Source organism: Gouania willdenowi, chromosome 18 (assembly GCF_900634775.1).
Source record: "Gouania willdenowi chromosome 18, fGouWil2.1, whole genome shotgun sequence".
Classification (NCBI taxonomy): Eukaryota; Metazoa; Chordata; class Actinopteri; order Blenniiformes; family Gobiesocidae; genus Gouania; species Gouania willdenowi.
The window spans coordinates 8,495,286-8,512,534 of NC_041061.1; the positions used below are offsets into that span (position 1 = coordinate 8,495,286).

The 17,249-nt window shown below is 36.1% G+C and overlaps 1 protein-coding gene across 2 annotated transcripts in view; it reads right to left on the reverse strand.

The window, feature by feature from the left end:
- Window positions 1-15,759, reverse strand: part of LOC114480472 (glucosidase 2 subunit beta-like) — a 187,198-nt gene extending 171,439 nt beyond the window's left edge. For both annotated transcript variants that reach the window (XM_028474644.1, XM_028474643.1), the window contains exons 1-5: window positions 15,600-15,759; window positions 13,832-13,948; window positions 13,390-13,485; window positions 9,043-9,100; window positions 7,443-7,560 (exon numbers count right to left, since the gene is read on the reverse strand). In XM_028474644.1, the coding sequence (XP_028330445.1) occupies window positions 7,443-7,560; window positions 9,043-9,100; window positions 13,390-13,485; window positions 13,832-13,948; window positions 15,600-15,681 (471 nt within the window). In that variant the 5' untranslated portion in view covers window positions 15,682-15,759. The remainder of the gene's footprint in view (window positions 1-7,442; window positions 7,561-9,042; window positions 9,101-13,389; window positions 13,486-13,831; window positions 13,949-15,599) is intronic.
- Window positions 15,760-17,249: the final 1,490 nt, after the last annotated feature.

Here is a 17,249-nt window from a genome sequence, read left to right on the forward strand (position 1 = left end):
TATATTTCTAAATCAGTAAATGTACTTGTATTTAAAGGTATTGTGGAGGATGTTATTTTGGCTTCAAATTCCAGGTGGATCATCAAGACTATTAGTCCTCCTAACTGTCAATCATTCTGGTGATACGTTTACATAAGGCCGTCGTACGTGCTCGTCCCTAGCTAGTTTTTGCTTGCTGCGCATGCACACTTTTCACAGTGGCGAGTCAGACATAGTGGGAAAAGTGCAAATCTTCTTTTGGAAAGTAAGTTTGTATGAGCGATGCTGACACCAACTTGTAAACAGAGCTGTGCACAAGGAAAACGTGTAATAGTATCAACATTTCCTGAAAAACCTTGTCTGAATAAACAAAACTTTAAATGAACAAACTATTCAAAAAGATGACAAGATTAATCTTGCTGGAACTATTACACAGAAGTAAAGTGAAACTTCAAAGGAAACATCAAAGGCGATTAGCAAAACTCCTCTGGCGAAGACTGGCAGTTGACAGTCGAAACATGTCAGGAGATTAAAAAAAATCTTAAAACACCTTGTCTGAATAAACAAAATCTTAACTTAACATACTATTCAAAAAGAAGACAAAATTAATATTGCCGGAACTATTTAATAGTTCCATTTATCTACCAACCACAACTAGCTCACGTGTAGTAGTTTGGACCGTACACAGTGGAAACCAATTGCATGGGGAGGTGTTGGTATTAGTGTCAAACCAAAAGCTGTCAGCTTTTGACATCCAGGGTTAACCCATCATCACTCACTGTACTGCACCAATTAATATAAAATAGGAGTGAGTTTTTGGTGTCAGTTTAGCCTTGCGATCCCTCTGTGGAGACGCTCACTCATCATGCAGTGATGGTTCTTCTCGTTTCATTCAGGGATCACTTCCTTTCTAGGACACGCTGCTTTCTCAGCCACCTCTGCAACAGTGATTTATGAGCTCCATTATGGGTGTAAAACAACACATTTAGTGGTGAATAACAGCCACTAACAGAAGTCAAAAGTTGAGACACTGCGCCAGAAAACCAAACATGAGTTATGTCTCCTATTGATATGCTAATGTCATCTGCAAAAATTTGCATTTTTGGGATGGAATAGAAAAAAAGAATGTTGCATGTATCTCCTGCTTTTAAGCAACCACTTTGAAAAATCACAAACTGCTTTTATTTAATGCCAATTTGTATTCCGTCAACAGGCAGTATTTCCATTTCCAATGTTGCCATGCCTGCCACACTCACATTTCTTTGTGTAACAAGGCTATCTAATTTGATTTAGAAGTTTTTTTTTCCAGAGAACAGTTTTCTGTTTTAACCATTCAAGTGCAGGAAGAGTTCATATTTGAGTCATGGTGAAAGGTTTCCCGCTACAAGGCCCCTGAGGTAACCCTGCCATATCAACAGAGACGCCATGAGAAGCACGGATCACAAAGAGCGGCAGGGCTAGGAGGGCCGCGTGACACTTCAGCCTCGATCTGCCAATCAGCCGCCACGGAAAGGAACAGGAGGAAAAAAAACAACAGAGAGCAGAACAGAAAGCAGAACGCAGGGTAAAAACCCAGAAACCATCAGCTGGCAAATGTATGTGTGTGCGTGAGTGTGAGAAAACATGGCCTTCAGTCAAATCCTTGCATCAAATAAAACTAAACTATATTTCTCTTGAATAAGCAGAGTATGTTTTAAACAAGACTGGTGTTCATGAAATCCATTTTTATGCTCAATCAATGCACTGAAGTGCTTCATAACACCTTGAAGTTGAGCTATTTTTTTTTTAGACCAATAGTACTGCAATCACGAAGGCCTTCAAAATCCCATCTATCATATATTCGAATAACGTCGAAATGTTTTAACTAAATCACACAGTTCTTTTTTTCCTTGCTTTATTTTTGTAACTGAAAAAGCCTACTGAGAAAACCCACTGTGTAGAAGTGTTTGGAGCTTCTGAAGCAAAAAAAGAAAAGGCTTTAAGTAATGAACCATTACACACAACAAAGAGATTAACAGCAACCATAATCACCAGTTAATTCTGCACCAATCCCCAAGGTTCCACTTCGACTTAGCCTTAGGATGTGTTGGGGTCGTTTATGCTTACCTTTAAAGTTCTACAAGCAGCCAGGCACGTTCCAAAGCACCAATATGCACACACTTGTTTGTGCTGACTCATGCTTGACTCTTAACTTTATAGTGTTGGCAGATGGTGCTCAAATGTTCTCGGAAATACCATAAAATACGGGAAGATTTTTGATACTTATGGTGAAACGTAGCAGATGCTTTTATTTCATGATATTTCTTTTTTTCCTTTTGCAACTTTCCCCTGTAATTGCTGATTAATGTTCACTTTTGAAAGAGCAAACCCTGAGGTTTTGGCTGATGAGCATCTCAGCATGAAATTCAATAAACTGCTAAATTGTGGGCGGGGCTCCTGGAGCAGTCACTTTCTAACAACAGCCCCTGTCAATCAGTCAATAGGTCCGAGCTTTTATGAAGGGGCGGGGCCAACAGATGCAGTTTGTGACATAAAAATTCTTCAAAAGCCTCCATTTCAGCCAATGGAAAATATGTGGCTGTAATAGCGGGGTTTCAACCCTTAGAGGGTAGTTAGTTACTTGCCAAATTAAAATACTTTGACTAAAATATAAAGAGTTGGATAGGAAACATGAAATCACAGTAAGAATGAAAAACTTCAGATAGAAAGAAGAACATAAAGAAAAGTTGCCGTTTCTATGCTGTCTTTGCATTGTTCTACGGGATTCCAAATCCCACAATTCATTGCACGAAACCTTTCCTAAGTTTAAGACACATCCCCCTTTGTTAAAAACCCCATTGTTTATGATGGAGTAACAACAAATCTGAATGGCATTTTCAACCTTTGTGAGTAAATTCTCCCGTTTTTCAGAAGAAATTCCTTTAATTAATTAAAAAACTGAGGAACTATAAACAGAAAACGTGCAGGATGTAGGAATAGTTGAGTTAAAAGAGCAAATGCCTGCCCCGGAATTAAAGCCAGCGTCCGATGATGTTAAGAGGTTCAACACAGTTTATCATTGAATGAAAGCAACCATTAACATGATCATTTTAGCCTGTTCAGTTACTTCTGGCCTCTTTGACAATGAGAGGCATATATTGAGAATAACTGCTAAAAGCCTGTACTTTAAGCACATTTTGATTGTTTCTTTTTAAGCTGTAAGTGTCGTATAGAGCAGATTTGTCCCAAATTGTCTCCATTTCAATATTTATGGCCCAGACTGTATAATAAGCGAGAGTTTCAGCAGCTACTGCTTTGATGCTTCCTTGAGACACTCTTACTTTCAACTTTTAGTTCAGCTTTTAGCAAACATGATGTATTTTCCTGAGGACGCGAAAGCATTTGAGCATGAAACAGTAATCATACATCTGCTGGGACTCGCAATAAGAAAAAGCAGGAGAAAGTGCTCCAAGTGAGAAATACGGCAGAGAAGATTAAGGGTTCGATGGGCGATGAGCGGCTCAGCGTGGTGAGGCAAAGACAACCTGCACAGAACACAGAGTCATTGCTGGGAGCTCAACAGCCGCCTGTAGCAGCAGGTGCTGGAGACATGTTTGATTAAAAGCACAAGCTGCTATCTTAGAGCGGGAATCAAATTAACCTTTACTTCCCAATTCAGCTAGCATGATAGCACGTTAGCAAGAAGATACGCAGTGAAGACAATCAATTCAAAGGCAGTATCAGTGGGTAGCATTAGGAGAATCCCTCCCTAATGTGTTTGCAGATGATAAACAGAAGAGAAGAAGAAAAAGGGAACAGAGTGTGTCAAATCTGAGCTAAAGTGACGACTGGCTTTGCTTTGACTTTGAGTGACTTATCCTTTAGCACCACCAAGAGGTTCCTGCCCTGAAATGTTCACCATCTGATGTTTGCACTTGTAATATCAACATGTTTGTATGGTCACTGGGAACACGGTGGCACTCGGACAGAAATGTTTTGTTCAAAGCACAGCTGTGACTGCAGGCTCTTGTTTGGAATTTAAAAAAAAAAAAAATCGCACCAATCTGGTACCGATGCACTGAGGAGGGGAAAATGATCTAAAAATGATTTTCAAAGCTGTTTTTAGGGCGGGTTTTGGAGTTTCCATTTTCTTTTGTTTGTTTTGAACAGATTTGGGAGCAGCACGGTGACTCAGATTTATTATGGAGCCTCAGCTAGAAATAGGTGATTGGCTTGGTTGTCCTATTGTATTAAATATACAAATGAATTCCACGCAAGAAACAAACGTCAACACCACATCGTGCCACCATCTCCTCCATCATGCATGATAAAAAGTGAGCATTCCAGGCATCATTTTCAAATATATTAAACTAAGGTGTCATGTTTGGTTTAAAGATCTTTAAACAAAAAAAAACACTTTTCTCTGTTAAAAACAAATTTATTTGTGTATAATGTTGATTGATTGATTCCTGTACAACTCATTTCAGTCATTTTAGTCAAAGTATTTCAATTTGGCATGTGACTGCCCTCTATGGGTTGAAACCCAGCTATTACAACCACATTTTTCCATTCCATTTTTGTTTTTCTTTGTTTTGTTTGTTTTAAAATGGTAAAGGGACTTGATTCATATAGCGCTTTATAACCATCAAAGTAGTCCCAAAGTGCTTTACAACACCATCTCATTAACACACACGTTCCAATGGGACAGAGCTGCCATGCAAGGCGCTGGTCGACCAATGGGAGCAACTTAGGGTTCAGTGTCTTAGACACTTAGACAAATAAAAACATGCATTTGGGTATGTTAAGTAGTGTTGTTTGACATTTTAGTCAAATGCCATGTTTTGTTGTAAAAATGTAAGAGTTACTGGTCTCTATGGGTTGAAACCCAGCTATTATACAATCCAATTTTGCTAATGGCTGAGAATGGTTTTTTGTGACGTTTTGGTGGCTTCTTACATCACGAAACGCCACTGTTGGCCCCGCCCCTTCTACAAAAACTACCTGTGGACTCTTTGTAGAGTTGGTTGGATTGAGAGAATTACAAATAGAGGGCTAAAGGTAGTATTGAGTAGGTAGTTAGCATAGCATAGATTGTTTTTTTGGAGGTTTTAGAGTTATTGACTGGGCGTGACCTAACTTCTGCATTAGCCCCGCCCATAACCAAGGCATATTTTAAATGTGCACATGCCCTTAAAATCAGGAGAACAGGCCACTATCCAAATTAAAGAAAATGTAAAAAAGTATTTATTGTTAAAATTAAGCATTTAGAACGAAAAAGAACAACACATCACCTGATGGCAATGTATTTATTGCGTATGCAGTTTAATAAGGAACAAAAATATTGTGGTGATAGAAAGGAGAACCATAATTTCTACGTACAAAACCAATTGTGAAGTCCGTGCATGTCAGGAGCACAAGGTAACGAAACTTTCTAACTTTCAACATTGAAAGTTCCCTGATGCTCAAATATGACGTACAGCTACTGAAAAGTGCTTTCAAAGCTCAACTGACGGAAAGGCATTGAAGTGGTTGGAAGCATTTTTTTTTCCCAGCAAACTCAGAATAAATTAAACCTAAACAGCTTTTTGAAAAAAGAGAAAATAAAACTAAAGGCAATTTTTCGGTAATTTACCTCATTGGTAGATAATAAAAACACTTTACTTTGAATAAAAGTAACCAATTACTGTCCTGAAGTGGAAGAATTGTGATAAAATGGCATTTTGCCCAAAACTGCTTTCAAAATAAACGTATGATAATTTATTTTTTTCATTTATTTTCCCCAGATAATTTACCATGAAAATGTGCACTTCCATATTCAAGGCCAAACAACAACCCATATATATTTCCTAAGGTGTAAAGCATCCAGTTTTACTTGGTGATTAATGCTTTCCATGATGATTTACCTTTGAGCAAAATCACCCTGTGGGCAACATTATTGGCTTTGGTCCAGGGCCCTTGATTTTGACATTTTCTGAATAATTAATCATTGAAGTTATCTTGTTCAGAAACACGTGTTATACTGGGTGAAATGGTCCTTCCATCCTGAGGGGAGTAAATACATTATGTATTCAGAAAAATAAACTCAAATAATCTGAACTCTGTAGCAGCTGGAATCATGTAAAAAAAAAAAAGAATCTGACCAATCCTTGCCATTCGGTCCAAATGTAAAGAACCAATGAGATGCCTTGATGTCTTGTCCTGCCCACGCCCCCCTCATCTTGATTGTTTAAGTTTGTTTGGGCATGGGTTTGGACGGAACACTGATGGGAAAGGGGGTGGAGCTTAGAGAAGATGCTACTTTCACATCTTGCGAGCTTGTACGGACAACGATATACCTTAAATCAGGAGTTCTCAACATTGGGGTCGTGAGACACTGGGAGGGGGTCACCAGATGCTTTCAAGAAACTAATAATAATTTTTGAAAAATTTGAGCCAATTTTTGCCATTTTTCTGAAACTAAATCAAACTTTCTATATTTTAACCTATTTTCATCAGTTTTCTTACCATATTTTGGCTTATTTTAATACATTTTTGCTACATTACTCCCATTTCTGCCACTTCTCTATAAAATTTTAGATCCTTTTCAGCACATTTTTTCCACTTTAAGGACATTTTCAGCACTTACAAAACCTTTCCACCACTTTTCCCACCCAATGTCACACTTTTAACCTCTTTTCACCATATTTCATGCTTACTGTTACCAATTGCTCATTAATGGCCAGTTTAAACTAACTATTCCTCCTTTTTTCTGCCACTTTTAAGCCAATATTGACACTGAACCCATTTTTTCAATTCTTCTGTCTGTTTTTGGATGCTTTTAACCAATTTCTGTGGTTTTTAAAATCCCATTTCACCACCTTTTTCAACATTTTGGTCACCTTTAGCACATTTTATTTCTGATTAAAACAAGGATTTACATCTTTTAGATGACTGTATACTATGGCTCAAATGATAATAAACTTCATGGATTACAGTGGATATTAATCAGATCAATAAATAACAGATTCATAGAACAATGGAGCATCATTTTGTTGACTTTATGGATGGGTCCCTAAAAGCTCTCCCCTTTATTCCCCCTTATAGATGGCCCTGTCTCCACATGACTGTTCTTCAATGTTCATGTCTGTGTTCAACCACCTGTGAGGGTCCCTGGTTTCTGGCACCGTTATTTTGGGGGTCACGGGCTGAAAAGGTTGAGAATCACTGCCTTAAATAAATAATAAATACCTCTTGCATTTATTTTTATACCTCTTTTTATTTTTTTTATATTTGGTTAATGAAGCGTGGGATACATTTTCGGTCCAAAGCTTCTGTACGTATTAATTTTAATTAACCCTCCTCGCACCCCTGTTTGAGCTAAATAATGATATTAGTGCATGTTCTAATTATGCAACTTTTATAGCAGCAGACAAAACAAAACTCCCTATGATTATTCGTTTCCATTGGCATTATGTTGGTGGTAAGTTGAGCTGAAGAGAGCGCACCTGTTTCTCCCTCCAGAGCAGCACTCCCTCCTCAATCAGCTGCTGCTTCAGACGCAGCCCCTCGTCCAAGGTCCTCATCTGGCCCTCCACGTACGCTCTCTCTCTCTGTCCCAGATTCCTGGAAGAAGAAGGGGCGGGCGAGAGAGAGAGAATGAATAGACAGCTCGATCATTACAGAGAAAACGTGGGCTGCCGCTGCAGTGGTCACCGAGATGGCACAATCCAATTTTTAAGGGCCTTCGATGCAGCGGGAACCCAAATAGGAAAAAAAAGAAAAAGAAGGAGAGTAAATAACCTGAGCGGCAGAGCCAAATTGTTTTTCGAAGCCTGGTAAACCCGATGCAAGCCTGGACCTCGTGAAAACATAATGAGGTACACAGGGCTTGAATGTGCTTTAGAGTCGAAACAGCAAAGGATGTGATAACAGATGACTGTCAAAAAGAAAAGGAGATGACGAGGGTTGTGGTTTGAGCATCCTGATGAGGTCGATCGATGCTGAAAAACATTAGTTCACTGAAAAATCCATTTTTCTAGAGCGGCTCTATGTGTAGTATTTAAATGGATCTGTATAGAAACTAGATTATCTGCCTTTTAAGACTGTAGAAAATTGAAGAATTAAGAAGAAAAAATTAGAAAAAATGAAAGAAAGAGAAAAAAGAAAAGAAAATTAAGGAAAAAAGAAAAGAAAGAAAGAGAGAAAGTGAAAAGAAAAAAGGGGAAGAAAGAGAAGAAAAAACAGTTTAAAAAAAACAGTAAATAAAATTAAGAGTTAATAAGAAATAAAAGAAAAGAAGAAAAAAAAGGAAAATAGGATAGAAAAAAGAGAAAAACATTACAAAAAAATGAAAAAGGAAAGAGAAGAAGAAATAGTTAATAAGTAAATAAAATTAAGAATTAATAAAAAAGAAAAGAAAAAAAAGGAAAAAAGAAATGAAAAAGAAATGAAAAAAGAGAAAAAAGGAAAAAAGAAAAAAAGAAGAAAGAAAAAATGAAAATAGAAAGAAAAATAATGAGAACAGTAAAAAAAAAATAAAAAGGAAAAAAGCAAAAAGGAAAGGAAAAAGAGAAAACAGAAAAGAAAAAAAGGAAAAAAGAAAGAAAAATATGGAATAAAAGAGAAGAAAAAATTGTTTATGAAAACAATAAATAAAATTATGAATTAATAAGAAAAAAGAAGAAACAGTCAATAAAAACACTAAATCAAATTAAGAATTAATAAGAAATAAAAGAAAAGAAAAAAAGGGAAAAAATAGAAAGAAAAGAAGGAAAAAAAGAAAGAAAGTAGGGAACAAAACAGTAAAAAATGAAATAGTGTGATGAAAATTACAATCTACAAATTTATCATAGCAACTTTTTAATCCCAATGACACCACGCCCCCTGGTGGCTCTACTATTGAGTTGCAGAAAAGAAGTCCATCACGCTGTTACGACACGAGATTAGACTTTCAACCGTGAAGTAATGCTAAATAATTGTAATGCATGACGCTGTATGGGTCTAACATTAAGGCCACAGCCTCAATACAAATAACAAGAATCAGCCCATAGCCTGGTGACACAGTTCTGCACCTAAAGGTGAATGTGAGCTTCTCCATCAACTGACCAGCACGTGTTGGGACAGTGAGCGTGACTGTTGTATTCATCCGATGCGTCGCAGCAATCTGGGAAACAGCACAAGAGAAAAACCAGTCAGATGTGCTGCTCACGGTGTAGAAAACTAAAGAAAAGTAACAGAGCATCTACTTCACAAATCAGCTCATCACTAAACTCTATATCAGTGGTTCTCAACCTTTTCGACCCCTTAAATAAAGGTGCCAGATACCAGGGACCCCCACTGTACCTAAAGGTGGTTTAACACAGACATAAACATAAAAGAACAATCATGTGGAGACAGGGTCATCTATAAGGGGGAATAAAGGGGAGAGATTTTCAGGGCCCATCCATAAAGTCAGCAAATGATGGTTCATTGTTCTATGAATCTGTGATAACCACATTTATTTATTTATCTGAATAATATCCACTGTAATCCAGGAAGTTTATTACTATTTGTGCCATAGTATATTTTCATCTTAAAGAAATGAAATCGTTGTTTTAATCAGAAATATGATGTGTTAAAAGTGACAAAATATAGTGGAAAAGTATGGAGAGAATTCCATTACTTTTTATGCAGTCAAACAAAAAATAAATGGATTTGTAACTAAAAAAAATACTATCGTTACAAATGTTTTCAAAAATGCTGATTTTGTTTACAAATCAAAAATTAGTTCTGATGAAACAATATGAGAAGTATTTTCAATGATCAGTTTCATTCGAAACATTGTCTAGAGGAGGCCCCGCCTACACGCTCTAAGTTGAAACGCAATGAAAACTTCAGGAAATGCAAACAAAAAAAAAAAAAAAAAACAGAAAATGCATCCAAAACTTCAGGAAATGAGGAAATATAAACAAAATGTATAGTTTCATGAAAACTAATTTTCAATTTGGAAAAAAGCATTAAAAAAATTTTTTAATTACAAATCCATTACATTTGTTTACAAATCTTTTATTCTATTTCAAATCCATTATTTCTTTGCATTTTTTTTGTTTTGTTTGGAAATCATTTTATTTATTTGAAATCCATTTTTGTTTGATTGCATAAAAAAAGACATTTCTTTCCAAAGATAAAATGGTGAAATTAGATTTTAAAAACTACAGAAATTGGTTAAAAATTTAAAAGTTGGAGATTAAAGTGGCCAAAAACATACGGAATAAGTGGTAAATAAAACAAAAGGGTCCAACGCATCAATACTGGAACAATTAGTAGAAATAATTAGTTTAAACTTTTTTTAAATAATGGGCATGGCAAATCGTCAATGTGGCCAAATTGGCAAAAAATAAGCATGAAAAGAGGTTAAAAGTGACAATAATGGGTCAACATGTGCGACATTAGGTGGGAAAAATGGTGGAAAGGGTTTAAAATTATCTTAAAAGTGGAAAAAAAGTGAAGAAAAAGGCAGTGAAATTTGATGAAGTGGCAAAAAATGTGAGAAATGTAAGAAAAATGCATTAAAAGGAGCACAAATATGGCAAGAAAAAGTGATGGAAATAGGTTACAAATTGGTGCAGTTACAGAAAAAGGATAAAAATAAGAAGAAAAAAAAATGGGTTCAAATTGTTCAAAACATATTAATAGTTTCTTGAAGTTATCTGGCGACCCTCTCCAAGCGTTGAGAACCTCTGCCTTAAACAACAGAGCAAACATGCACACGTAATAAAATGCTTTAATGCAATTCCTAAAAATGTCGTACTAATCTACCAACCTGTACGTGAAGATTACACTTTAAAACATGTGAAACATGCAGGACAGCTGCTCTCCAGGAACAGACTTGATCACGTTTCCCTAATTGCACGTAACCTGCTACTTCTCCTTCCTTCCTTTCCAATTAAAAACTGTCTAGTTACTATTCACAAATGCTCATTTCCATTGGCCGTAACGGCGTTTCTTGTTAAAACTGACAAATCCACAGACGTGTCAGCAGATACATGCTGTCGTTACTCATCCTTATAGTTGAGAACAAGCGCTTTCTGCCTGCATGATAGCTCGCTTTTGTTCACAGAAAGCTCCCCCGAGATCAGCCACTTATACCATCCTCTGCGTGGTGTTTCCTAAGTTCTCATATCTTTTTCTTTTCTTTTGCTCAGATGTTTCACACAAGAGAGCGGCCGCCGTGAGAAACTCTCCAATTATCCAGCACCCCAATGGTGACCGCCTTAAAAAAAAAAAGGGAAGCCAATGAATATCTCTCAACACAGCAACACATGATGGTATGGTAGCTGTTAAGTGGCTCTACTCAAGGTGAAGACGCTACACAAGGCACGTGGGAGAAAAATAAAAGAGATAGGAGAGAGAAGGTGAGGAGGAGGCTTTGGGTTTATTTCCCTATTTCCTTATTTCCTGTTTTTTAAACTTTTGGTGGCTGCGAGTGAGTCGTCTTGTGCATGTGGCTGATCCTGAATCTCAGGTGGTTGGCAGCAAATCTTCAGCAACGTCGCCAAAGTGAAGAGAGACCCAAGAAAAAGCTAACGGAGGAGACAAAAACACTAAACCATCCGACTAGTTTAAGGCATTTAATGGGAAAAAGACTGAGCTATTCTGGTGCTTTAAATGTATTTGTTTCTTAGACAAAAAGGAAGAAACTCTGCTTTTGAATAGTTTACCTCCCTTAATAAGATGCATATCTTCCTATTCACTCTTTAAAAGGCAGTTAAAAAAAAACACTTATCCATTCATGAATCCTCCTACATCTCATTTTACACTATGCCTTTTCACCATGATTATAATCCACGTGTAATATGTATGTTTGTATTTGAAATGGCACAATGAGTATACTGTCTGCTATATACTATAAGTATGATTAGGATGGTGAGCGTTCCCAATGAAGTATACTTCCCAGTTTCCCAAGATGCTTTTCAGACCTACAACGACAAAAACCTGAAGCACACTGAGGCTAAATATCTCCGTTGATTCGCCACCTTGGAAAGTTCTGAAAACATTTTAAGAAAGAAAGTGACCAAGGAGAATTATTTACAAAAGCATAAAAAAAAAATACTAATGGAAGACAAGAATAGATGCTTTTATTTTGAAAAGTTTAATTTTTAGCCTGAAGCCAGTGTCACGTACTGAGTTTGTAACCGTGCTCAGATTGTAAGACAATCTGAGCACGCAGCAGTCATGTACTGGGATTGTACCCGTGCTGGAATTGCCATGTGTAAATTGTCATACTGAGATTACAATGATATCTTAGTTGTAATTCACATTAATATTGTGTATTAAGAAGTGTAATAATGTATTTTAAATATTTCAGCAAGTAATTTGTCAGTGAAGTGCCTTTTATTCCATGAACAATCTCAGCACAGCTGAAATAGCAAAAATTTAGTTTCCGGTAGTGCGCATGCTCAGATACAATCTCAGTACGACGCAATCTCAGTACGACGCAATCTCAGTACGATGCAATCTCAGTACGTGACACCGGTCCCAGGACCATTTTACATTCCGCTCACATCATGGGGCGGTTGAGTATGACTAGTGTGCTCACAGGGCCCTATTCTCAGGTCTGGACTTAGGCGCTTTTTTACGCACCTCTCTCCGCTCCAGGTTCCTGACACGCCCACTGCACGTAAATCAACCAAAAGAGCATATTGTGTGAATGATGGTGGTCTGAAGCCAAGGAGGCAGACTGGAAACTGATGTCATTTTTTTGGGCTGTGTAGAAATTATGGAACATGGAGTTTTCCCGACGCTTGTAAATGTCATTGAAATCCGTGAGAATGATACAGCGCACGTTTAATTTGAAACGCCTTCATTGATAAACAATGTAACAGGTGGATTTGATCAGATTATTGCAGGGTGAAGATTGGACACATTTTTCTGTCTGAGCCACAGTTCAAATCTCTCTTTTCTCCCTTATATTAACACCAGATATTGTTTGTTGGTGTGGAAAGCCTGATTTTATGAACTTCTTACATTACTGCATTCAGAAATGATCCGCGCACATTAGTCCATTTTCCATTTTGGGCCGGAGGTCTCTGTCAGCGACTGACTTAAGTACAGGGGGAAAATAGTACGCAGCCAAAAACAGCGCCGCTGCATAGCTTTTTTGGCTTACGCGCATGGGAGAATAGAGCCAACAGTGCATACTTCAAAAATGTCTCGATATAGTATACATCCAGGTACTTCTCTGTACTCAATCTTTCCATACTATCTAATGTGAACGCCCTAAATACTCATTTTGACCTCTATGAGTAATACGTTAGAATGACATTTTGAACACAGACAGTGACTTTAGTTACCCTAAGTTAGCTCACTCTGTAGAAATTGAAAAAACTAAGCTAACAAAAACACAATATCAGGCAAGTTATTACAGTTTTATTAAAGAAACATATTATGCATGTAGCGTGCAAACGTCCTTACCACAGATGCCGTCATTGACTCGTGATGATGGGATGTAATGTGGTCGATAACCCAGGTTGGTGCAGTAGAACCGACCTCGAGGACAAGCCGAGGTTCCTATGAAGCAAAGAGAAAAGAGGAGGAGCTACACTGCACAGTTTCAAAACTACATGAATGAACTGTTTTCAACTTTTCAATAATAGATGACTAAATAAATTAAAGCAACAACAATGGGGGCCAAAACATGTGATCGTATCTGATCTTTGTGCCACATTATCAACATTCATGTCAGCATTTAGAATAATGACCAATCTGAGCATTAAAACAGGAAAGAACAAAGGGTTTTGTCTGTTCTTGTGGTCATTTTGTTGTTTTTCTATGTATTATTATTGTTGTTTTGTGTTTTCGATGTCATTGAGTGAATCATTGCATCCCTACCACTCACAGGTTAATAATTGTTTACCTGGTTCATCAGAGCCATCCTCACAGTCGCAGTAATCATCGTTAACCTGCTCAGAGGGGATGATTTTAGATCCATCAATGCACAGAAAAGACTTCCTCTCTCTGTAGAACCTTTTATCTGTTACACACACACACACACACACACACACACAACAACAACACAATGTTGACCTTGGCTCACATATAGTCATCCACAACCATTGTAGTTGCAGCTGTAGTTCTCACATTGGCTGAAAGTGACCATTAATACTATGGGCCACTCTAGTACAGAACAGGTTCCTCACACTCAGTGCATAGATCAAACACAAATACATTATTATTTCCATCGGCCCAACATTAAAGAAAAACTGCGTTGGGTTTTTTTTTCCACTTCTGACGAAAAACGACGCAAACTGCAGTTTATAAAAACATTTACAGACACTTTTTTGTTAGCTCCCAACACATAGAACCACTGGTTTACTTATTTATAACAACCAAGCAGAACATTCCATTCATATGGATGGAAGTCAGTGGCTTTTATACTGAATATGAGTGAGACGTACAGGTAGAACAATAGATAACAATGTTAAAGCTAATAAATAATCATTTTTATATTTCAAAGTTTGCTGAGAAAAGTAACATTTGATGATTTTTGCAAAAACAACTGAAGACAATGCACTGCACAGCACTTATTTTACATATGTTCAGTAATTGAACTATTCTGGAAAGATATAATTAATAATTTGAAGCAAGTGTCTATTGATACGGAAACACCTGACACAAGAATTCTTCCTTCCGCTGACGTGGGTTCGAATCCCGCTTTTGTCATATATTTTTTTTTCATTTTAACATATTTAACATGGCAAATTCCACCTTTAAAAATACATTATATATATAAAAACATTTCAGGGTATTTCCTGGGTTAGGGCTAAAATAAAAAGGTTAGCGGATAGCTAAAAATAAATATGAGCTAAAATAAAACTGACGGAACATTAAGTGACTTGGTGCACCTATCACGTGACCTCATCATACGTCTCATTAACAATTGCCACGGCCTAATTTGAAGGTCACAGAAAATCTGACAGCAAATATACAATTTTGTTGCACGAAAACTAAAAACTACAACAAACAATTACCACAGTATAATTTGATTGTTTTACTTGGTAAATTCCACATCCATATGGTCTAAATTACAGAAAACTAACCCACATTTTACAGCATTCAGCATTGAGTGTAAATATTACATAGAATCCAATAAAGTAATCAATAATAAGAAGTCTAGCATCCACACATTGAATTTGGTAAAATATTTATTTAAAGATTAGAACTCTGACTGCATTGTAACCAGACTGATCTACCTTATACAATGCCTCTTTATTTTTATTTTTTACTTTATATATTGCTGTTGTTCATTATGTCATGTTTGATGCACTTGCTTTTGTACTGTTACTGAGAATTTAATTTAATTTAATTAATTAATTTAATTTAATTTAATTTATTAATTTAATTAATAAAATTACAAAAGAAGAAGAGGAAGAATAGATAAGGATAGCTCCACCTACAGGGAGGACAGGTGTGGATGTAAATCTATACTGGGAGAAGTGGGAGGGACATAGTCGTGGATGCAGCCTCAAATCTAGCTCTCTTTAATATGCAGCTGACTAACACTGACTAACCGTGTGAATAATGACCATGTGATGTAAAGAGAAAGCTGTCAAAAGCTACAGCAATGTCAATAAAAAAAACACGGAGTCTTTAGCTCTAAGCTACAAGGACACGGTAAAACTTACAGGACGAAGATATGCCTCTAATTTTCCGCGAGTCCACAAAAGCGTAACAGAGGACAGCTGCGACGATGAAGTAGAGACGCATGTCAATGTGTTTCTGCTGCTTTGTGTGATTATCCCGCTCAGTGCTCGTTCAAACTCATCATCAGCTTCCAGTCATTAGGCTGGCCTCGGCTACACTTCCGGAAACACACGCGTCACGACCCCTATGCGGCTGACTATTGGGTTATAATCAGGCACACGTGACTTCTTGATCCAATCACGTATGAGCAGAGAAAACGTGCTCAAAATGTTTTTTGTTTTGTTTTTTTTTTCATCAAATATGAATTTAAACTTTCTTATGTCCGTTAAAAGTTAGTATCGTCTTTGAAATAAGGAAAAATAAAATAAATTAATCCCATTCATTTTTTATACATTAAAACGTGTTTCTTTACAATGAAGTTTATAATTCTTAAATTCCCTGAAAAAAAAAATATAAGAGCATAGTAGACGCAGCCACACTTTAGGTTTTAGCTTTTTCGCCTTGTTTAAAGTTTGTGTCGTCTTTAAAATAGAAATAATAATAACAATAATAATAATAATAATAATAATAATAATAATAATAATAATAATAATAATAATAATAATAATAATAATAATAATCACTTCTTACATATTAAAATGTTTTCCTTTATAATATAGCTTGTAATTCTCAAATGTCCTTTTCAAAAGCCCCCTGGCTACAATCCCATGTATTTATAGGAAGAAGAAATAAATAAATGCATAAATTTAATGATATTAAAATAAAATAATTAAAAAATGAGTGTAACAAACCCAGCCAGTGATTCTTCATTATTATTAATTGAAGCTTTGTTATGTCCATTTACCTTTGTGTCCTCCTTCAAATAGTCAAAATATATTAATAAAAACGCTTTCACATTAAAATGTGTTTCTTTAACATATGAGTTCTATTTAAACATTTCTGATAAAAAAAAATGCAGCAACTTGTGTTAAAACCTTTATTACCTTACAGTTGTCTTTTCTTTTTTATTTAATAGGGACACGGGCAAATAACTGTGTAGGTGATCTGATATATTTTTGTTGAGCTAGAGTTGCATTTTGAATGAATTCCTGTAGGTGTAAAAAAAAATTAATAAAAATCATTCAAAAAAAAAATGCAATAGTTTTGTGAAGCTTGCATGGATTCCTTTGTGTAATAAGTTTCACGAGTGAGGATGGATACTTGTCTGGTTTTGGGCTGAATTAAATTATCAGTGGCTTTTAAGAGCTTTTATCTGTATGATTGACAACCCCCAAAAAATGTTGAGACTGAAATAACAAAATTGGTTTCCATGTTTGGATTTGCCTGACAAAAAATATAAATTATATCATCTTAGTTTTAATGGTTATATGTTCAAGATATATCTGCACTATAAAATTTAATAAACATCTCAGCCATGTCTGATTTTTGTAGCTGTTAATAGCATTATTATAATATAAGGGAAGTCATGAAGTGATCTGGACACATTGGTATACATATAGAACTTTATTTACAAAAATATATATATTTATACAAATAAACCCAATGTTACCTTGAATATGAACCTCCAAATTGGTACATATTGGGAATTTAATTTACTTGAAATGTTTTATGTGTAAATTTGAAATGTAGGT